Below are 23,729 nucleotides of genomic sequence, written 5' to 3' on the forward strand. Positions count from 1 at the left end.
GAGTTTTTATATGGAAACCCCTGAAAAAGGGGAAAAACAACGGGATCTGTCCCAGTTTGAAAGAATCAACTAGTATTTGCAGTTGATTACAAATGAGGCCCTTCCTTAGGAGAAGGTCTTGGCTTGATGTCACAAATGTACATCATATATAGTGCATTACATTGTGAGAGTTACAATAATCAACATGGACATATTTGTTTGGTTGGCAAAACCATAGTTGATAGAACAGAGGTCAAAAAAGACTGTAATCGGTAGGAGACTGGGATAAGAAAGACAATTGTCTGGCTAGGGAGGTCGGAAGGACCGTAGTAGGCGACGAAGGTCAGAAGGATATATCGTAGTCTGCAAGAGACTGTGATCAGAAAGACCGTTGTCTTGTGAGGTAGGTTGGAAGGACCGTAGTAGTAGGGTGGTACTCCGACAGAACTCTAGGCGTCAGGTGGTGGTATGAAAGAAGTCTAGGTCTCAAGTATTTGTCTAGCAGCACTCCAGTGTGAGGCGGTGGTCCGACAGTGGCACTTCAACTTCAGGGGGCACTCCAACTTCCGGTGGCACTTTGACGTCCTTGGATGGTCTGATGGTGGTGCGGCAGAACTCCGGTGGTGGTGCGATAGAACTCTGACGGTGGTCGAGGAGGAGCTAGGCGGCTGGAGCTTTCTTCCTTCTTCTCTCTTGGCTCCCCCCCAACCCGACCGTAGTAGGCGTTAGAGGTCGGCAGGAGACTGTAGTCGGAAAGACCGTTGTCTAGCGAGGGAGGTCGGAAGAACCATAGTAGGTGACGGAGGTCGGAAGAATATATCGTAGTCTGCAAGAGACTGGGATCAGAAATACCGTTGTCTTGTGAGGTAGGTTGGAAGGACCGTAGTAGTAGGGTGGTACTCCGACAGAACTCCAGGCATCAGGTGGTGGTATGGCAGAAGTCTAGGCCTCAAGTCTTGGTCTGGCAGCACTCCAGTGTGAGGCGGTGGTCTGGCAGTGGCACTTCATCTTCAGGGGGCACTCCGACTTCCGGTGGCACTTTGACGTCGGATTGGATTGATTTTGGTGTCATTGGGTTCGTGTTTCCAAGGCGCTCAGTTCAACTATAAGTTTGCAGAAATCAGAGTTCATATGGTCTCAATTTTAATTCTTGAAGCTTCCAACTTGATTTTACTTCAAGATTTGTGCTTGATCAATATAATTTTTTGATGATGTATCAAGTACAAAAAAATAAAATTTTTGTACTAAAAATTGTTTTGAGAAGTAGTTTGCAAAAATCAGAGATCATATGATCTCAATTTTAATTCTTGAAGCTTCCAACTTGATTTTGCTTCAAGATTTGTGCCTGATCAAGATAATTTTTTTATGATGTATCAAGTACAAAAGATTAAAATTTTTGTATTAAAAAATTATTTTGAGAAGTAGCAATAAAGCCGTGTCAAACTAAATTTCATTTGTAACAGCTTTCTTATTTTGTTTTTCAAATATCTATTATAATTTTTGTTTGGTAATTATTTTTTCACTGTTTTTAAAAATGATTTGAACAAAAAAATTGGTTTCTGCAATAATTTTAAAATATTACTTTACATGCAACAACATTACAAAACAGTAAGAAAGCTATCTCAAACCAAGCCAAAGTCTTCAAATCAAGCCAATTCAATTAGTGTTTTTTTTTTTTCATTATTTCTTTCCTTCACTGTATATACGAAATGAGCATATTATATTTAACTTATGTTAAGAAAGGTAGAGGTAGACCTAGTTTTTGTTCGTTTTCCATTGGATTTGTGGTGTTTTCCCGCTATTTTCGTCAATTTTGTTAGGATTTACTTGAGATCTTCAAGTATTTCCTATCAGGCACCCAAAAGCAAAATTCTCGGGGCCCACATATATTAGAATTTTTTAGTTAAAATCAAGCCAATGAGAGGCATCCAACTAAGAAATAGATGCTTATAAATATCAACGCCTAAGACGACGACATCAATATCAACATCATCAACAACAACAACAACAAGCTTCTATCAATACCTAAGATAAATAAAATTAATTTTTGGTTCAATAAAAATCTTAGATATTTTTTCAATCTTGAGAATGATTATTGAATGTTGGATTCCTTGGTTGTGGTGCAAGTGCAATAATCACTTTCTGGGGGTATGTCATCTCTTTGTATTGTCATGAGACCTAACTTTTCTCTTCATGAATTCTTTCCTTGTTCTATTTTCTTTTAAATATTTCTTCTTCTTTTTTTAAATTTAGCAAGCATTCTTGAATTTCATCAAATCTGATGCAAACTGAGTTTTTAGATTGTGGTGTTATTCTTATCATTATTTTTTTTATTTAAATAATGGTTATATTATCATTTAGTTTAGATTTACCATATTTATTACCTCACATCAAAATAAAACAAGTTATTGCCGACATTGTTGGCCTTCTAAACAGTGTATTTTTTATATGAGTTATTTTATTTTCACACATCAAATTGACATTATAAATCATATTATTATCAAAGCTTAAGGTTGATCATTTTGTCAACTAGAAATTCTAAATTTAATTGAACTAGTTTTTTTTTAAGTACAATTTAAACAAAATTGGGTATGTTTTAATTCTAGACAATTATATCGTGCTTGACAAGACGCTCAAAGTTACGAAAAATTATTACGTGCAGTGTCTGGACACTTCCGGAAGCCAGCCAATCAGGACGTGCCACGTCACCCAATACACAATGTATTGGATGACATGAGGTGTCTGGATTGACCTACAGACACATTCGGAGACCGTACAGAATAATCTCTCGAAACCCTACTTTCAATGGAAAATACGTACAATCTAATGAAATTTTCAAACTAGATCGATAATTTGGAAGACTTTGGAATATTACAATATGAATGATTCCCATGGAGTTGAATTTGCTAAATCAAAAATAGTGGGACATCCTCAATTATTTTGATGAAATATTGTTAAGTCTACACAATTAATATGAAACATAAATTTGAAAATTAATTTTTATCATCCAATGAATATAAGGACCAACTTCATGAATATTTTAACAACAATAAATAAAGTGACTATAAAGTATTTGAATAAACACTAAACATTTAGTAACAATCCTCTGACTGAACGTAGAGCTACGTCCGATCAGAGGACGTAATAAAAGTTCCTTCTAAACAGTGTATTTTTATATGATTTATGTGTTTTCACACATCAAATTGACATTATAAATCATATTATTATCAAAGCTTAAGGTTGATCATTTTGTCGACTAGAAATTCTAAATTTAATTGAACTACTTTTTTTTTAAAGTACAATTTAAACAAAATTGGTTATGTTTTAATTCTAGACAATTATATCGTGCTTGACAAGACACTTAAAGTTACAAAAAATTATTACAAGTGGTGTCCGGACACGTCCGAAGGCCAATCCGGGCATGTCATGTCACCCAATGCATTGGATAACATGACGCATCCGGATTGACCTCGGGACGAGTTCGAACAACACAGAATAATCTCTCGAAAATTACAACCCTACTTTCAACGGAAAATACGTACAATCTAATGAAATTTTAAACTCGAACGATAATTTGGAAGAATTTAGAATATTACCATATGAATGATTCCCATGGAGTTGAATTTGCTAAATCAAAAATAGTGGGACATCCTCAATTATTTTGATGAAATATTGTTAAGTCTACACAATTAATATGAAACATAAATTTGAAAATTAATTTTTATCATCCAATGAATATAAGGACCAACTTCATGAATATTTTAACAACAATAAATAAAGTGACTATAAAGTATTTGAATAAACACTAAACATTTATAGATCTTATACAAGACAATGCACATATCCGACACAACATGCGTCTCTGTTGAAAGCATAAAACACATCATAGTTTCCAAAAAAAAAAAAAATCAAAACTTACAGAAAACCCACTATAAAATTTCATTGAAGAGAATAATTTACAAATATAGTTTTTGACATATCTTATTGATTTAACATATGAATTTAAACACACTGACCAAAACAAGACCTGACAAGTACAGAAAGGAATGAATCATTGTTACAATACAACATGAACAAATACATACAGGCTTAGATAATCAATCTTGTATTTTCGGGTTAACTGTAAAACCTGTTACTACCTGTCAGGTTGCAGCTGAAACAGCAAGATGATGGATCTGAAACCATCAGAATTTAAAAAAACCAACGGTCAAAAGTCTTACATTATTTCCCGTTCTTCTTTCAATTGAAAAACTGCAATTGGCCGATGCACATTGTTTAATGGGTCTGATCTTCCATGAATATTCTGAGGTTTAGAGCTATTAGAAGCAGCAGCCGCGGTGCTGTGGCTGCTATTCCGAGCAGCTGGGACATCATGATTATGTTTCCCTTCGTAAGTTGTTATGACTGCTTTGGGATCTTTTGATGCCCTCTCAACATGTTTGCGAACACTGCATCCTGCGTTGGTGCACTTGTAATAACTCCTGCAAATTATAGCCAGATTTAGCAGTTTTTTTATCTACTTTTTCAATCATGGATGAAATAGCATCAACATGTTACATTTATAATCTGGACAAGGACTATAAAGTAGGTTTAAAACTTAAGGTTTCGCTTGGGACGGCTTTCTTCCTGCTTCGCAAAGCAGTTTTCTAGTAAAAAAATAATTTTTTTATACTAAAAAACTGCTTTGCGAAGTAGAAAGAAAGTCGTCCCAAACGAACTTCTATGCGAAAAATTGGCCAAGCTGAGAGAGATAATTTGGCATCATCTCCAAGGACATTCAATTATCTTTGAAATTCCCGCTAATAAATAACTTACACCATACACATAATACTTGCTAAAAAATTAAATGAAGGAAAAAAGACCTTGGATGAGGATTGCCTTTAACCACTTTTTGCCCATATTTGCGCCATCTATAGCCATCATCCAGGAGATCCACTTCGCTTGTTGTCTGCACAATGATCCTTGCTTCTGTTACTGTTCTATGAGAAGCTGACTCAATTAACTTGGTTTCCAGGTTCCTACCAGGAAAAAAAAACCGTTATTTTCCTCAGCAACTCAAGTAAAATAGATGGAATCAACGTTTTTAGCCATAAAATCAAACCTTTTCTTCTGGTCAGATTCACCATAATCTCTTTCATCCATTCCTTCATGATCACCAACTTCCTCACCATCACTAGAACCAGATAACTGATCATAGGCAACATTTCCGGATTCACGGTCTCTCTTAGATAAACCAGTGATAGCATTACCTTGCGAATGGGATTCCGAATTGGTAAGAAATCCAATGTGCCCATTTAACTCAGCTGAACCATTTGGCATGTTAGCTTCTTTTCCTCGTTTATTTGATGGAGGCTTCTGGTGGTTATGTTTTCCCTTATAGATTATCTCGGTCACTTGGCCATCCACAGAACGCTCAACCTTTTTCTTTACAGGACAATTTGGCTGGGTACATTTGTAATAACTCCTGGGATATTCACTTCCCTTCACTTGTTTCTGCCCGTATTTCCGCCAATTGTAGCCATCATCGACAGGTTTATCGACAACAATAGGCACTGGAAAAGGTACTTGATCAGAATGAGAGGCACTAGCAACCTCAGAGCAATAAGCGTTTGAATCCAAAGTTGTGGCTGGCATATGTAGGACTTTTGGCATCTTAACTGTAGGGAATGACCGCGACAACGAGGCTGAGAAAAGAGAGGATGGATTTTCCGACTGCAAATGCATTTGCAGTTGAGAATGGGAAGCTTGTTGATGTGCCAATCCAAGTTGCCCCTGCATCTATCCGCATTCAACGATGTCAAATTATGTCATGAATCAAAAAGAACAAATATGACTCTTGAGAAAATTAATGGCATGAGAGTAGGGGTGTGAGTCGAGATGGCTCGAGCTCGAGCTCGAGCTCATTTATTAAATGAGCTCAAATTCGAGCTTCATTAGGTTCGGCTCGCGAGTTCGCGAGCCGGCTTGAAATTATTAAATCCGAAAATTTTTAAAAAATTAGTACTACATGCTGTATAAACCACACTCCTGCCTATAGTTTAAATTCCCGGGGCATATATTTCTAGAATTCAAAGTGAATCTCAATTGTTTTCCTCTCTCACTCTCTCTTCTCTCTCTGACAACAATAAATGCAAATAACTCTCTCTGACATAACCCAGAAAAGCTGCCCTCTCCCTTTCTCTCTCTCTCTCTCCCTCTCACTCTCTCTCTTTCTCTGTGCAGTTATAATTTTTAAAAAACTGCCCTCTCTCTCTATCTCTCTATGTAGTTTTAACTTTAAAAAAACTGCACGCATGAAGCCAAAACTGACCACACAGAAGGATCCACATGTGGCTCGACGAGCGGCTTGTACTCGTTTAAATTGGAACGAGTTGAGCTCAAGCTAGATTTTTTAGCTCGAGCTCGGTATTTGACAGTGGAGCTTGACTCGAACATCCCCCGACTCCAGCTCGACTCAACGTTTACACCCCTACATGAGAGTACTCTATCATTCACATATTACAAGTGCAAGTCTATTGATCAAGATTAGGAGTACCACAACAGCTAACAAAATTTTGTAGGGAACAATATATTTTATTGTATCATAAATTTCAATAAAAGAAAATCAACTTCAAATAATTGATATAAGGCTGGCGAGATGATGATGACAACAAATTTTATATGTATATGTATGCATGCTTGTAAATTTTATTAGCATACCACTGAAATATTTAAAATTAATGATGTATTGCCCTAATCTTCTAATTCATGCTATTATACATACAACCTTAACCTCACAAAGTAAATGCTATTGATGAATATTGAACAAAGAAATTCAAATTATAAGGAAAAAAAGACATCTAAAAACTAGATTCTTTATTTTATTCTTTATATTATTAACGGGGGATAGGATTCGTTTGGGACGACTTTCTTACTGCTTTTTAAAGCAGCTTCCTAGTACAAATTTTTTTATTTTTTTACTAAAAAGTGCTTTAAGAAGCAATAAGAAAGCCATCCCAAACAAAGTCTTAATCCATTAACTTTAGTTTCAAAGTTCTTCTCAACTTCCCTGTAGAAAACTGAAGCTCATAAAGCCAGGCAGCATCATAATTCTATACAGAGACCAACAACTTCATGAATAAAATCAAAGGCCAACAATCAGAACAGCACAAACAAGGCACCTTTAATTCTGTACAAATCCTTCGAGCCCTTAGAAGTCCTATCAGGAACAAAACATTCTGTAACTCTGCAATCTACATAACCAGTAAACCAGGCTGATAATTATTTTCAAAAAGTTAGAACTAATTCAAATTTTAATCAACTCAAATTTGAAATTGATTTTACTTGATATTAGTTTTTATATATAATAAAAGAACATGTAAATCATATCTAAACTTCTAAAAAAAATAAATAAAAAATAGAATATAATCTCAATTTCAAAATTCTGGTGAAGTTAAATGGGTTATCGTTATCCAAAAGTGATTATTTTTACTTGAAACAATCCAAAATAAAAAATCTTCAAATTAAGGTCGGCTTTATCCAGGTCAGATCAGTAGGACCTGTACCGACTACCATTAAAGCAAGAGTAGAAAGAAAAAAGGTAAAACATTTAAGATTGAGAGTTTAAAAAGAAACCCACCAAATTAGACGAAAAGATAGCAGGGAAATCAAGCAGGCCTCCAGGACTTAAATCCGACTGCGCCATGAAAAACGGCGACTGCCCCGCCAACAAATTCATCGCCTGGCTTTGCCCTAAATTCAAACCGCCTCCTCTTCCTCTCCCTTCCCCCGTCGCCGCTTCCGCCGTCGTCCTCGTCTCCGGCAACGTAATCGCGCCGGCGAGTAACTGCGAGAAAGAACGACAGTCGGATTCAGGATCCTCGGAGAAGAAACTCGAAACCAAGTTCATCGGATTAGGGCTTGCTTCCGCAGGCTCAAGGCGGAAGAGGCTTTCATCGCTGGGACGCGGAGGAAGAGAAATTGAAGGCCTTTTCGCTTCTGTATGACCTGTAGCTTCTGTTCTGATGTTTTCCGCCATTGAATTGCGGTAAAGGAACCTGAGGAGTTAAGCCATGACTGGGTGGATGAGGAAAAATCCAATTTTTTTTCCCGCTTTTGTTCCCTTTTACTGTGTTTGGGGTTTTTGTATTGATTTTGCTTTGGAAGGTTTTGCGTAGTTCTGTTTTGGATTGATTTGAGGTTTTTGGAGGGAGGGAAAAGGTTGGAACTTGGAACAAGTCGACGTTGTGGAAATTCGGAAGAGAGAGAGAACGGGAAGGACAGAGAGAGAAAGATAACTCCCTCCAAATTACTTCTTTTGCAAATTGGAGCGTTGACTAAATGCAGCCAGTAGGTTATTTGTTGGAATTTGGAAATAAACTGACTCTTTTTTCTTCTTCTCTTTCTTTATTGAAAAAACAATACCAGAAGAATGAAAATACTTGTTCAGCTACAGTACTTAGTAGTCCAATTCAAGGTCTTTGGCCAGTTGGGTCAATGGGTCATTGGGTCCTACCTGTTAGTCACTCTCAATCAAATCTTTTCACAGCTACATATGCTTGGTTGGCTGAAAGCTGCATGAAGAAGATAGGAGGATGGAAGATCGTCTCACTTTGATTATCTAAGATAATATCATTGATGCTTTGGGTGAGAAGAAAGTCAAATCTGTCGAACAATTTTCGCCGTGAATATTGACACAAAACAAACACCACCAAAATTTAAGATATTGGTAAGGTTTTGCTTGGGACTGCTTTCTTACTGCTTCTTAAAACAACTTTTTAGTACCAAAATTTAAATTTTTATACTAGAAAGCTGCTTTAAGAAGTAACAAGAAAGCTATTACAAACAAAGCCTAAGTCACTTAAAATTTGTTAAGCTATTTTTGACGTAATGTTTGGGCTGCAAGTCACTTGAATAATTCTTCGCTCTAGAACTCTCTTCTAGATCAATATGATAGATGTTTAAAATATCAAACTGGTTGTTGAAGCGCCAATTTTAGATAGGATTAAGATTTCGTTTGGGACAACTTTCTTACTGCTTTTTAAAGCAACTTTACAGTACAATAAAATTATTTTAAGAAGCAGTAAAAATAACAGCTCAGACGGCAACTAAGCGGAAGTTGACTCACTCCTTGATTGAGTTGTTGGAACTCATTAAGATCCACATCAACATCAAAAAAATATATTTGGGTGGTCTCTTATCATGAGTTTTGAGGAGTGTTAAAGAAATTCTTGTAACCTAATTTTCACCATCATTGATTGAGAAGCCCCATTTTAAGCAAAATAACACCCCAAGATTGAAGAATACCACCTTATGACTCATCTAAGGTACAGATTGAAGGCCATCTGATTTTGCAAATCTAAGAGCATATGCCATTGATAATTCCAAATGTAGAGTTATCATGAACAATTCACTGCCCAATTTAGGCTTCGTTTGGGACGATTTTTTCATTGCTTTTTAAAGCAACTCTCTAGCATAAAATTTTTAATTTTTGTATTAGAAAGCGGTTTTAAAAAGCAGTAAAAAAGTCATCCCAAACAAAGTCTTAATTTGAACATGAGGTCTTCATAATGTACACACTTGACTTCATATTTGCCTTAGGCTAATTTAGTAATTATTATTCTCAACTCAATTTTTTTTTTTTTCATATTTCTTCTTCCAGAAATGAAATACTTCTCATTGTTTCGTATACAAAAAACTTTATGTGCTATCAACTGTGAACTGATTTGGTGGCCGGTCCGATAAAGCCTATAGAACCGATTATGCATCAAACTGGATTGAACCGGCGGTTCAACTGGTGAACCGCTAAATCGGTTCGAGCTTGAAAGAATCAGTCGATTTAAAAAAAAAAAAAACATTTAAACAACATATTTTAGTTATTAAATTATTTTATACTTTCATTAAATGATGATTAATTTCACCATATTATATACAAGTTATCTTAAATAACTCATATAATTTGTTTAGCAAGAAGAGTACTTCACACTTTATAAATGGTTCAAAGCAACATCCTCAAACTCCTCATATGATGTGGGACTAAAACAGTTGTATGAATAGTTTAGATGTGAATTTGAACTTATTTGGGCATGTTGCACTTTAAATTTAGGCTTAGTTTGACTACAAAATTAAGCAATATGTATTATAAATTTGATATAACATATATTATATGAATTATAATATAAAATTTTATTATTATAAATTTATATATTATTTTAAATATTATTTTTATAAATATAACATGCTAACTTAGTATATATTCGAGATAACTCCAATATTTCAAAAAATTAATTGTGAAATTACTATCGAGAAAGATTAACTGTTATGATTACAAAAGGCAACTTTTTATCACAAAAATTTTAAAATAATCTTGAGTTAATCAAAATAGATCCTTAGGCTTCATTTGAAACGACTTTCTTACTGCTTTTTAAAACAATTTTCTAATATAAAAAATAAAATTTTTGTACAAGAAAGCTGCTTTAAGAAGCAATACAAAAGCCTTCCCAAACAAAACCATTGTTCGGGACATCTTTCTTACTACTTTATGAAGCAATTTTTTAGTACAATTTTTTTTAGATTAAAAATTTTTAAAATAGAAAATTATTTCATAAAAAAAATAAGAATGTTGTCCAAAACAAAACTTTAAACATCACAAAAGTTTGATCAAGAGCACAATTTCAATTATTTAAATGCAAAATTATAATTATTTGAAGAGATGTCCATTGCATTCCTCTAAGCTGATAAATAAATATTGATACCCAGTCATTTTTTGATATATCATATATTTATTATTTAATACATAGCATCAAATATGCCATATAAAAAACACTTAAATTATGAGCGGGAAAACCATTGTTGAATAACTCATTTATTCTCATTGGTTAAATAATCCAAAAATACTAAGATATAAAATATAAATAAATATATTTACAGGGGCTTAAAGGGAATCGAATAAAAGGATAAACCACATCACACCGCGTATAATTCGATGGCAGCCATGGCCAAAATTAGCCTTGCCACTTCGCTCAAGTCTGAGAGAGATTATTACATGCGTAGTCAAGGACGGAGAACCGTCCAAATTTTGTGAGTGTACACAACAAATATACAGTCTTATTTTTTGTTGTAAACCCTCACAAAATACGGACAATTCTCCCATCTGAACACCACACGTAATAATTTATCCCAGTCGTGTAGGGGTTTCAATTTTGGGTCACAGGTTGGGTTCAGGTAGAACCCGACACTGTTCGGGTTCGGGTCGACTGATCCGTTTTTGCGAACGGGTCGATTTTATGGACCCGAACCCGACCCGCTTCGGGTTTGGGTCAACCCGACCCCACTTGTTTCAACCAAATCCCGCGGCAGGCAGGGCAGGGCAAACTCGAGTGCGCGACGTGTTAGGGCAAACGAGGGCAGAGGGCAGCGGGCAGCAGGGTGGCGCAAGTGCGCGAAGCAGGACTCGATGACGCCGACAATTGACGCGGGACAGCCGGGTTTATGTGTTATTCTGGGTCAATTCGGGTCATTCCCGAGTTTCCGAGTCAACCCAAACCCAACTTGGTTTTGCAAACGGGTCGATTTCCGAACCCGAACCTGACCCGCTTCAGGTTCGGGTCAACCCAAACCCGAAATTTTCGGGTCGGGTTCGGGTTGGGTTTTTGGCTCGGGTCCAATATTGACAGGTCTTCAGTCGTGCTGAGCACGCCTAAGATAAATTGAATCAAAATTCTAAAATTTATTTAAAAGCAAATGTAATACATTCTTTTTCTTTGGATAAATTTATTAAAAAAAAAATCCTTAACAATCTTTTAGGAATACAATTAAGGAATTAAAGAGGGATGGAGCAACAATTATTGTGGATTTTTGTCCTTTTATTGGCCTTCAAATAGGAATGTAGGGAAGGAGAATATAAATACATATAAAGACAAAGAAGAAAAATTAAACGCACAAGATTTTTTTTTTCTTTTTTTTTTTAACTTATTTTCCTTCCACTCACACCTCTTTGGAAGACAACGAAAAGACAGAAGTTTATAACATTTAGCTACTAAACACCTGTTATGTATATAATTTACAGCATTTGGCAGAAGAATATAAACGCTTGTTATAGTGACTTCACACTTTTTCAAATCAAGCATTCTAGAATTAGATCAACACAGCATATTGGGCTGTAAATTTAAAAAATTGCATCAAATAGATTCAAAATTTTGTTTTTTTATGTTGAAAAGGTTAAGAAGAATGAGTTGGCAAATATGAAATGATAGTTTTACCCCTGAAGCATAGATTATTGATGAAAACAAAGCTTGAATGGATAGGCTGCCAAATGCTAAAATATCACTAAAAACAGAACAGATGACATATTAGGGAAAAGTATTGAAGTGCAAACCTGGAGAAGTGGAGGACTTAGTACACTCGGGTCTCGAGGAAGTACGTCGATGATACGGCTAAGCCATCCATGTCGTAGGTGCGAACAAGTCTCTGCCGCTTCTCCGGCGACTCGATCCAGCAGAGCTCTAAATGGAAGGATTGTGATTGGGAAACACTCTTGGCAATGTCACAGGGGAATCCCATATACACTCCTCCAGGTAAAAGGGTCAGCTGAAAGCCTCCATCAAATTTGATTATGTTGCCTGAAACGGTTCCAGACCAATGAATGTTGGCTGTTGATCCGTTTGTGGAAGTTGAGGTTATATCCTATACATTCAATCAGAAAGTTGGAATTAAGAGAGAGAGATGCTCAAGGAATGAAATTAGTTGTTGCTTGTTGGTATACAAGCTGCCTCAAATTGTGGCCAATAAGATTTTATTTGGGACGGCTTTTTTACTACTTCTTAAAGCAGTTTTCTACTATAAAATTTTTAATTAAAAAACCGTTTTAAAAAGTAGTAAGAAAGCTATCCCAAGAAAAAAAACTCAAGTCTGATTGTTTTTGGTTATCTCCAGGACGTAGTACTCATCAGGATATTAATATTAAAAAATAAATAAATCAAGTATAGTGCAAGCATACGTGAGCGTGCAATGTAGGAGGGATTAAAGGAACAGAAAATATAGATGGAAACTGGCCAGGAGGAGAAAAGAAAGAATGCTATAATACATCCTTGACATGCAGCGCATTTCACAGATCCTTGTTTTACAAATCGTTTAATTTGATACCAAGGCGAACCATGCCACTGGTTATATCTATACATTGGGTAGTACTGCTTTAGTTAGATGACACAACTTCAAAAGATAATTATGATATAAAACACAAAAATAGAATATGTGGCAATCACTAAAGCCAATAAGAAAAAAGTTTGACTAAAGAGTTTTTTAGAAGCATTAAGTCGACCTTAAGAAGATATTACTTTATATTGTGTAGTAAAAATGTTAGTTACTTTGTAAAGCATGTCATCTATTACTCTCGGTCACATATAACTCAAGAACAATATATACACAACTTGCTTGGAGCTGATGCCTCACAACTTATCAAAATTAAAGGAGAAAAATTTTTTATTGATATGCTCGCAAAAGTGATACCTTATAAAAAATTGAGACTTTGTAAAACCTTAATTAACCCTGTGAATGATGAAATGGAGGTGCCATACAAGAAATTATTCAAATATAATTAGTAAACGAGTACATTAGAAATTCAAACTCCTAGTGGGATGTTATCAAGTGTGTAGTCAATTTTCTAATTATTCAAAATAGTGATTGTTTTTATAAAGTCCTAAATGATGACTATCACAAAGCCCTAAATAGAGGTTAACATAAAATCTTAAATGAAAGCTAAGATAAAATCTTAAATGGAGGCTACCACAAAAGTCAACAATATAGGTTACAAAAGCTATCAATGGTGGCCCAACATTAATGTTGGAAAGTGAACTCTTCTACATAAAAATGAACATAATCCTCACTAATAAAACAATCCACAATCAGAAGCAAATAAAGGAAAAAAGAAAGAGAGACGCAGAAGAAAAAAGAGAAGAGAGGAATAAGTTCTCATAGTACATAACGAAGAATGAGAAGTACTATCAACACTTTTTCTTCACATCCAACCCTCATCTTCACAACATATGGTTATATTCCCTCTTAATCGTTAATACAAACATAGTATAATATTTGTCTTCATTCATATAAATTATAATTCTCTCTTTATATACCACTTTTAAAACTTATAGTTGATCTCTATGCAATCGTAGAGGTAGGTGAGCCTTATTGAATCATATAAAATTGCCGGTCCCATGCTTGAAATCTTTTGTGCGATTTTTCTCTCATTTTCATTAAATTTTTGCTCTTATCATTATCCTAATAGATGAATTCTAAAACCTTAAAAAATGTGCTTGTAAAATGCTAAAAATTAGTTAGGCTATAATATACCTGGACTACCTGAACATTCTCATATAATTCAAGAAAAGCAACAGTGTCAGCTTCAGCAATTGTTGCGACTTGTGAAATGCTAAAAATTAGTTAGGCTATAATATACCTGGACTACCTGACCATTCTCATCTAATTCAAGAAAAGCAACAGTGTCAGCTTCGGCAATTGTTGCACCATAAACACCACTACGCTTGGTTATAGAGTGACCTTTCCATTTACCAAGGAATGGAATTATCCTGTCTGGGACATCCTGCCAAATCAATAGGACATTGCATGAGAATATAATTCAAATGAATAAGGAACTATGTTTTACTGATTTCTGATAGGTATATGATTATCATAATTCATAAGGAACAATGACCTTTTCTAATCAAACTCAATTAAAATCAGTTAAGTACAATGTCTGCCAATTCAACCAGAACTTACTTGTAAGCTGAAAGAAGAGATACTTGACGGTGCATCATCTCGTTGTTCAAGAAAAATAAGAAGCATATCAACAACACCCTTGGGGTCCATAATATGGAAAGCTCTTATTCGCATGTCTTCTTTCAGGGAGTAGAGGCAGTTCTCACAAACAACAGAAGGGAAACGAGAAGGAAGCTTCAAATTTCTATATTAGAAAAAAGATAAGACAATTTTTAACTTCGGTATCAAAATGATCAAGTCATGAATACGAATAAGTGATAGCAATAAAGGGAATTGATATCCAATTTTGAACTTCTGACAATACAAGATATATATGTATTTTATTCTGCATATATAACTAAAGGTCGAAGCCAACTTAGGAAAGCATGCTCTTTTGTAATTAAATCAAATTATTAGTAATTCTATTCTTTACATCTACCAATTAATTAGGCAAAACAATAACAGCAAATGGACCAATTCTCCAGATATCCAGCAAGCGAGACAGATATCCATTCCTTGCCCTGTTCTTGTGGCCCTAAAGAGTTGTGTTTGGAGGTGTTTGTGGAGGACAGTTTTCGAGTTTACCTAGGAGATTCCTCTCCAATGTCATCTTCACCGAGCACACCAGCACGCAATACAGTTTCCAGCATTCCGGCAGTTTGATATCTAAGAGAGAAAGCTTTTTCTGTTGGAAAAAACCCAATCTGCAGATTAATTATGGGAACTAATCAAAATAATCCCCATAAGAATCCTACAGGCAAATTGAACGAAGTTATCAATGACAATTTTAATAGATATAACGGGAGTTCAATTGTAACCTGTTGATATTTATCAACAGTGAGCATATTAGTCTCTTTAATTTTGTATTCCAACCATTCAGGTTCAGAATCATAACCCGACACCATTGTACTGGAAGGAGGCTGCTTTATGTATAACCTACATGTTGCAGAAAAAGAAACTCAATTTAGGTAAGAAAAATACGGGTAAAATATGACCTTACAAAATATAATCTGCAAATGGCAGAATTAATAAGCCAAAAACATTGCTGAAAACATGAAACAATCAAAAGAAGTAGTAATCCAGAACTAGATAAAAATAAATATAAAGCTAAGATAGAAAAAAACTGTTAAAAAAAAAGTGCACAAAGAAAAGAATTATAACCAAATAGGAAGCTGCAACTACTTAAGTAGGTTATTTAAATTGAATTATACTCAATGCAGATTCCAGTGGTGCAACTCATTAAACCTCAATTTTCATACCTCAATTAAAGCAAAAGAAGCTAGACAAAAATATGCCCAACTATTTGATGTTGGATTTATGAATCCTCAATGTACTTCTTTGCTCCTATTTATTAAGTGGTTCATTTCGAACATCTATCCATGCTACTTAGGTTTACACATTTTTCCTTCATAATTCTTTGACACTAATCTTAGCTATTTCTCTAAAGGTGTATTTTTTTCCCTTCATTGTACACACGGACAAACCACCAAAATCTACCTTCAACTACCATATATTCAATATAAACTATTCCAACTATCCTTGTAACATAATAATTTCCGACTTATCATTCAACTATCATATCCATCACACTATTTTTATTTCAACAATTGTCAACCTAATTATCAACAGTATTTTTACTACTCAACACTTAGATCTGTACAATATAGCCGACCAAATAGTAATTTTATAAAACTATCATCAAGTCTCCATGATATCTTCTTATTCATATAATGCTCCAAGCGCACATCTCTATTTTAGCCATTCACTCTTAACAGTATAAGTTATACACTTATACCATTAATCTCCAAAACAAATTCAAAATAAGTAAACATGTTACATATAAGTATCACTTATTTTCCAATAATATTTGCTGAAGTAAAACCATCAAACCCACTAAAATTAAACCCTCATATGCACAGCTTTAACAAAAGCATAAAAATGAAGCATAAAACTCTTAGGGGCTGTTTGATATCAGATTTGCGCAGAGAGTTAAGCAGGATTTAAGGTAAATTCAACCAAACAGTTTTTTGAAGTCTTGTAAATCCGAAGCTAAATCCGAGTAAGTCCACGTAAATCAAAATTCCATCATTCGGAGGATTTAATGGGATTTCCACTCGCGCAAGCTCTCTCCCGTGGGGCAGCCCATGTCGCGGAGTACCAACGAAGGTCCTTATCTACAATGACGATGCGGTTGCTTCGCTCTCATCTGCAGCCCTAGCCTCTCTGATTTCTGGTCGTCCTCGCTCAGCTGACCATTTTCCTCCACTTGGTACGCTTCTTCGGCTGCAATCCTGCGAGTAAGCATTCGTCGTCGCACTGGTATACCTCGGTCGAAAGCAAGACTTGCGAAATTAATAGTTTTTCTTTTGTTTCTTGTGTTTGAAATTAATTGTTCTGCTTCGGTTTGCTGCTGCTTGCGAAAAAAGCTGTCATGTTATACTCAAATAGTTCTTTGGAATGCCATAAATGAATGAACGCCTTTGTAATTTTTGTTCTAACGATAGCTATTATGTTATATAGCATTGTGCAACATATTGTAGGGTTGTTTTTGTTGAACTTTTGAAAATATGTATCTATTATAGTTGTGTAAGCTTACTATTTTACATGGATTATTTTATATTGCAATATTGAGGAGTTATATGAGTAATCTTGCTGTTGTAGATTATAAGCGTTAGGAAATATTATATGTAAAAAAAATATTCAACGATATTTTCATCATATGATGATACAATCTTTTCTCTATAATCCCGCCTTCAAATTGTTGTTTGCATATGGATGAAATTTGAAAATAAAAAGAATGAATTGAGTAAATCAAGTGGCTTATGATTAAATATTGTTAACTGGTTGGCGAATCTACTAGCTACTGTTAGGAAATTTTCATAATATACATTTAGCCATTATCTCATGGGCCTGATATGTATTTGAATATGCTGCAGACGAAAAAAGAGCATGATGATGAATATGAAAAAGTTGAAATGTCTTATGAGAATCCTAAATTACATGTGACAATAAGAGAAAGAATTCAGGAACAAGTGATAAGGCATGCATCGCAACAGATTTGTGGAATGCTCGGGTAAGCATTTCTCTTAGCATTTAGAATATTTCAACTTTGAATACATTTTGTAGTAATTTCATGATTTTATGGTTTCAGATATATTGCCAAAGAAATCGGTCGTCATGATGGAATTACTTTCTAATGCAAGATATATTAACTTCCCTCTCATATTGAAGTGTACTATCAAATAGTAGTCTATTAGTGTCTAGATCATTATTACTCTATCATAGTGTCATGTACTCTTTCTACATGTAGTAGTTTCTATTGTGCGAGCTTATGTTGGATTTATTATGTGGTATAGAGTTATCTTAAATTTATAACAAACTTATTGATGAAATTCAGCACAATTTCTTCATAATTAAATCTCTATGTATTAAATCCGGAAATCTATTGTCAAATAATTTCTCAAGATTTAACATTTGTCATTCCAAACAATTTTCAGGATTTAACATTCTTAAGATTTACAGGATTTACTAAATCCCGCTAAACTTAAATCCAATCCAATACCAAACTGTCCCTTAATGAATAAAAAAGGAAATAATGCTGAAAAGCGGCTCACGTTTGAATAAGACTTATTAGGTCATCCTCCCCATACGTGCTTACAGAGAGCTTCGTGCTCACACGCTGAAGCATACGCCCATTGCCATCAAATTGCTGCATGCCACAACGTACATTTGTAATATAAACATTTAAAAGCTAGTATTTCCATTTTTTTTTCTTCTTCTTCAACATAAGAGAAAGAGATGCAGGTAACTCCACACAGACGTAAAAGGAGCCATTCCACTTGCCGCTGCTAAGATCGAAGAAGCGCCTCAGTGCATCGATGCTTATCGAACCGTCGTCTCCTACCAAAATATTGGACGTCGCCGTCGATTCCGCCGCAGCCACCGAGGGAAAGCACTGCCTTCCAGAACGGCTGGACAGAAGTTGGAAGCCGAACTTTTCGGGCCGAGAAGAAATAAAGGGTTCTGTCGACGGCGGAGCAGAACTCGGCCGACTTCGTGCCCTGAAGTTCAAGAGATGCGAAGAGTGTAACAGAGTGCAGCTGGGAATTAGGGCACCGGCCATTGGAGCGAACGGGAACGAAAGAAAATGAACGAAGAGGGAGTCTTATCTGTTGGACTTGCAGTCCTCCCTTCAAATTGAAAATTGCAAATGTAGACGTATAAATATATAATTAATGTTGTCAAAAATTAACATGACATAAAAGTACAGATTCAAGTCCCAATTTTGGACTTATTTTGAATTTTGGATTAGGTTCGGGTCAACTCGGAAATTCGATTTGGACCTACCATGTGCCCATCTCACACATGCACAGCGCATGCCCAACTCGTGCACGAACGGCCAAAATGATGTGCTCACCTGCATACCCGCTGCACTTCCAGCACCCCCACGCCTCGCCTAGCTTAGTCGCTCCCACGTAGTCAATTCGGGTTAGCGAGTCGGGTTTGGGTCGAACTCGGAACTGACCCTAACTATTTGGGTCAATCTGAACCCGACCCGATTCGGGTTCGGGTCAACCCGACCCGACACGAATGACCCGAAATTGACCTAAAATTGCTAATTTTTCGGGTAAAAAATCGGGTCAATATTCGATTTTCGGGTAAAAAACAGGTCAATCTCGATCATTTTCGGGTTGCTGGGTCAACTCGAACCCGACCCGATTTTTAAAACGGGTTGATTTGCTAAACCCGAACCCAACCCGTTTCGGGTTCGGGTTGACCCTAACCCAGATTTTTCCGAGTCGTGTCAAAAATTGACACCCCTACTCCCACACCAAGCTCGACGCTCTGGCAACTTAGGCTAATTCGCCTAATTGTGTCAGGTCAACTTGATAACCCGGTGGAACTGGGTCCAATTGCAATTTCTGACTTGTTTTACGAAAACATGTTAAGTTCAACTCAAATCAAATAGTAACGGGTCAATATCTAATTTGACCCGAACTTGTCCTATAATCCATTTTGACAACCCTACACATAATGTTATCACTTATAGATATTTACAAACAATTTTACCTATGAAAAATAAATAAATAACTTCGCATATTCTCTTAAAAAAAACAGCATAATAATTTTAAATTTTATTAATAGTAATAAAAATCATTAATACTATTTGATAAAATACCTCCAACTTATATGGTTGCAAGGAAACAAAAACACTTTAATTTTACTAAGGGACTTTTAATTGACTGAAAAATAAATACAAAGAAAAAGATATAATCACAATCACTGCTATAATTTTAGCATTGAATTTATTTTACTTTGAATAAAAGATTAAAAAAATAACCCCTTAAATAAAATATAAAGTAAACAAAATAATTTTCTGGTTGAATTTTTTTAAGAATTCTATATAAATTTAATATTGATGACATAAATGACATTTATTCCTCAAAAGCTTGTTGAAAAAACCTTTTACAGCACAGGTTTCACTAAAAAACTCCCTTTGCTTTGGTAATACAATGCAAAGTAAATCAGAGCATGCTTTACATGAGAGAAAAGGTTAAATTACTATTAGATAATGTCGGTGTATTATGTGAAGGCTAAAGGTACGTCGTAATTCAAACAACCAGGGGTACACCCTTGCTGTGTCATGGAAGCTTTCCTTCATGCAGATATCGCCCATTGATAGGATTAATTATTTTAAGCGCACACCAAATGCCATTCGAAGCTCAATCAGAATGCGTCATGTCTCGGCACAACACTGCTCGGTACCCGGCTTGATACTGCTTACGCATTCTGATTGATCTCCAGACGATAAACTACGTTCAGCACCCGCATAGAATAATTTCTCCATTGATAGGGCATCAGTTCTTCAGCAACATCTTTATAGATTATCTCCACTGTGACAAAATCTTCACATCCTCACTACATTGTGCGCAACACTATGGTTTCGTTTGGGACAACTTTTTTAATGCTTCTTAAAACAACAACTTTGTAATTGTAGGTTAACCCAAAGCTAACACGATAAGTTAATTGCACAATTTCAAGGATATCGATATTACTTGGTTGCCTATCGTGGAAGTACATCTAGATGATATGTAGTTTAGCAAGAATTATTTAATCACCGATATGCCCAATTGCACAATGTGATAAAGAAGACTTTGGAAATTTGAAAGGAACTGTTTCAAGTATTTACGCACATGAGATGTAATGATGAAATTAATCTCTAATGCAAGATAGATCAACTTCCCTATCATATTGAAGTGTACTATCAAATAATAGTCTATTGGTGTCTAGATCAATATTACTCTATCATAGTATCATGTACTATTTCTAGATGTAATAGTTTCTATCGTACGAGCATATGTTGGATCTATCATGTGGTATAGAGTTATCTTGAATTTATAACGAGTTTATTGATGAAATTCAGCACAATTTCTTCATATTTAAATCTCTGTCTTAAATCCTAAAATTTGTTGCCAAATAGTTTCTCAGGATTTAACATTTGTCATTCCAAAAAGTTTTCAGGATTTAACGGTCTCAAGATTTATAGCATTTACTAAATCCCACTAAAGTTAAATCAAATCCAATACCAAACAGCCCCTTAATGAATAAAAAAAGGAAATAATGCTGAAAAGCGGCTCACGTTTGAATAAGACTTATTAGTTCATCCTCCCCATACGTGCTTACAGAGAGCTTCGTGCTCACATGCTGAAGCATACGCCCATTGCCATCAAATTGCTGCATGCCACAACGTACCTTTGTAATATAAACATTTAAAAGCTAGTATTTCCATTTTTTTTTTTTTTCTTCTTCTTCAACATAAGAGAAAGAGATGCAGGTAACTCGACACAGACGTAAAAGGAGCCGTTCCACTTGCCGATGCTAAGATCGAAGAAGCGCCTCAGTGCATCGATGCTTATCGAACCGTCGTCTCCTACCAAAACATTGGACGTCGCCGTCGATTCCGCCGCAGCAACCAAGGGAAAGCACTGCCTTCTAGAACGGCTGGACAGAAGTTGGAAGCCGAATTTTTCGGGCCGAGAGGAAATAAAGGGTTCTGTCGTCGGCAGAGCAGAACTCGGCCGATTTCGTGCCCTGAAGTTCAAGAGATGCGAAGAGTGTAACAGAGTGCAGCTCGGAATTAGGGCACCGGCCATTGGAGCGAACGGGAACGAAAGAGGATGAACGTAGTCTTATCTATTGGATTTAAGCTAAATCCAGCCAAACGGTTTTCGGGGGATCATCTAAATCCCAAGCTTGCATAAATCGGCCTAAATTCAAATCCTACAATATTGCCAAAAGGATTTAGTCCAATCTGTTGTGAAACAGTTTCTCATGATTTAATATTTATCATACTAAATAGATTTCATGATTTAACAACATCATAATTTACTAAATAAGAATTTACAGGATCTACTAAATCCTACTAACTTAAATCCAATCCAATACCAAACAGCCCCTAAGGGTGTCAAAAATTGATATGGCACAAAAATATGGCTCAAATTTGATCTGAATTTTTCCAGTTAAGATCAATCGGTTTTAAGAATAGGTTGGCTACGGATCTCATTTTTTGACATGTTTAACATTTCAGGTTAGGTTTGGATCAACTCGAAAGATGATTTGAACCTACTATGTGCCCATCTCACACACGCACCACATCACGCATGCCCAACTCGCCCATGAATAACCAAAATGCTACCCCCCTCGCATAGCCCACCCACTCACTGCTCGCATGCCCAGCACCCTAGGGCTCAGCCCTTGCCTCAAGCGTCTCACCTTGCTCCCGCGCATCTCACCTAGCTCAATCGCTCCCACACCATGCGTGACGCTTTGGCAACCAAGACTAGATCCGCCTAACCAAGCTGGGTCAGCCCGATAACTCGGCGAGGGTTGGTCCGATTGCAATTTCTAACCCGTTTATAAAAAAAGATCTGATTCAGGTCAAATCAAACAGTAACGTGCCAATATTTGATTCAACCCGAACCTGACCCATAACCCATTTTTAATACCCCTACATAAAATGTTATCACTTGCAAATATTTACAAACAGTTTTACCTATGGAAAAAAATAAATAAAACTTCGCATATTCTCCCAAAACAATAACATAATAATTTTAAATTTTATTAATATTAAAAAAATCATTAATATTATTTGATAAATACCTCCAACTTATATGGTTGCAAGGTAAACAAAAACACTTTAAATTTTTATGTTAAATTTCTTTTTTAGCATTGCCATGCACATATGAGTTCCCAGGAGGCTAAAGGCATATAGGATATTAATAATTGACTCACAATCAAATACATCTTATGGGTCTCAAATACGGCAAATTATTGTATCCGGTCACCGGACACGGAGATAGGTCCGAATATTAATAAAATATTATTTTAAATTAAGCGCATCAAAAGTGCAGGTAAAGCACAATCAAAGCACAGTTAAAAGCGCAGTAAAAAATGTTGGTAAAACACAGTTAAAGCGCACCTAAAGCGCAGGTGACATGACATGTTTTTATTGGATATCTGAACCTATTCTGTTCGTCCGATGACCGGATACAGCCCAAGAAGTTTTTTAGCCGGAGCCAAATTATACCTAAAGATCGGTTAAGCCAATTTGGCACCCCAATAATTCTACTAAGTGACTATTTAATTGACTTAAAAATAAATACAAAGAAAAAAGAAATAATCACAAATTCACAATCACTGCTATAATTTTAGCATTGAATTTATTTTACTTTGAATAAAAGATTAAAAAAATAACCCCTTAAATAAAATATAAAGTAAACAAAATAATTTTCTGGTTGAATTTTTTTAAGAATTCTATATAAATTTAATATTGATGACATAAATGACATTTATTCCTCAAAAGCTTGTTGAAAAAACCTTTTACAGCACAGGTTTCACTAAAAAACTCCCTTTGCTTTGGTAATACAATGCAAAGTAAATCAGAGCATGCTTTACATGAGAGAAAAGGTAAAATTACTATTAGATAATGTCGGTGTATTATGTGAAGGCTAAAGGTACGT

The 23,729-nt window shown here is 35.5% G+C and overlaps 2 protein-coding genes across 7 annotated transcripts; both read right to left on the reverse strand.

The window, feature by feature from the left end:
* Positions 1-3,894: 3,894 nt before the first annotated feature.
* Positions 3,895-8,397, reverse strand: LOC110109194 (probable WRKY transcription factor 4). 3 transcript variants are annotated; one of them, XM_028700438.1, is made up of 5 exons: positions 7,883-8,397; positions 7,598-7,804; positions 5,081-5,757; positions 4,842-4,997; positions 3,895-4,460 (listed from the first exon to the last, which is right to left on the reverse strand). In XM_028700438.1, exons 1-5 carry the CDS (start codon positions 7,994-7,996, stop codon positions 4,196-4,198), a joined length of 1,419 nt encoding a protein of 472 aa, XP_028556271.1. In that variant the 5' UTR covers positions 7,997-8,397; the 3' UTR covers positions 3,895-4,195. The 3 variants fall into 3 exon arrangements, with proteins under 3 accessions (XP_028556271.1, XP_020695796.1, XP_020695795.1); XM_020840137.2 differs by having other exon boundaries at positions 5,081-5,751; positions 7,598-8,397; XM_020840136.2 differs by having other exon boundaries at positions 7,598-8,396.
* Positions 8,398-11,889: 3,492 nt separating this feature from the next.
* LOC110109195 lies at positions 11,890-21,885 on the reverse strand. Of its 4 annotated transcripts, XM_020840139.2 has the most exons (8): positions 18,530-18,927; positions 18,324-18,418; positions 15,528-15,645; positions 15,295-15,413; positions 14,731-14,914; positions 14,411-14,554; positions 12,335-12,642; positions 11,890-12,116 (listed from the first exon to the last, which is right to left on the reverse strand). In XM_020840139.2, the coding sequence occupies exons 1-7, from the start codon at positions 18,830-18,832 to the stop codon at positions 12,352-12,354; spliced, it is 1,254 nt and encodes a 417-aa protein (XP_020695798.1). In that variant the 5' UTR covers positions 18,833-18,927; the 3' UTR covers positions 11,890-12,116; positions 12,335-12,351. The 4 variants fall into 4 exon arrangements, with proteins under 4 accessions (XP_020695798.1, XP_020695800.1, XP_028556272.1 ...); XM_020840141.2 differs by lacking the exons at positions 11,890-12,116; positions 18,324-18,418; positions 18,530-18,927 and adding exons at positions 21,350-21,444; positions 21,561-21,885 and having other exon boundaries at positions 12,127-12,642; XM_028700439.1 differs by lacking the exons at positions 11,890-12,116; positions 18,530-18,927 and adding an exon at positions 21,584-21,602 and having other exon boundaries at positions 12,127-12,642.
* Between the last annotated feature and the right edge of the window lie 1,844 nt (positions 21,886-23,729).

This window comes from Dendrobium catenatum, unplaced genomic scaffold (genome assembly GCF_001605985.2).
Source record: "Dendrobium catenatum unplaced genomic scaffold, ASM160598v2 fragScaff_scaffold_1520, whole genome shotgun sequence".
NCBI lineage: Eukaryota > Viridiplantae > Streptophyta > Magnoliopsida > Asparagales > Orchidaceae > Dendrobium > Dendrobium catenatum.

Coding starts and splice junctions, on each gene's coding strand:
- LOC110109195 (XM_020840139.2), bottom strand. CDS start 18,832: ATGGCCGGTGCCCTAATTCCCAGCTGCACTCTGTTACACTCTTCGCAT. Junction 15,646..18,323: donor CTAATAAGTCTTATTCAAAC/GTGAGCCGCTTT, acceptor TGCAACATGTAG/GTTATACATAAAGCAGCCTC. Junction 15,414..15,527: donor CTGTTGATAAATATCAACAG/GTTACAATTGAA, acceptor ATTAATCTGCAG/ATTGGGTTTTTTCCAACAGA.
- LOC110109194 (XM_020840136.2), bottom strand. CDS start 7,996: ATGGCGGAAAACATCAGAACAGAAGCTACAGGTCATACAGAAGCGAAA. Junction 5,758..7,597: donor CTATCTTTTCGTCTAATTTG/GTGGGTTTCTTT, acceptor GAATGCGGATAG/ATGCAGGGGCAACTTGGATT. Junction 4,998..5,080: donor GAATCTGACCAGAAGAAAAG/GTTTGATTTTAT, acceptor TTTTCCTGGTAG/GAACCTGGAAACCAAGTTAA.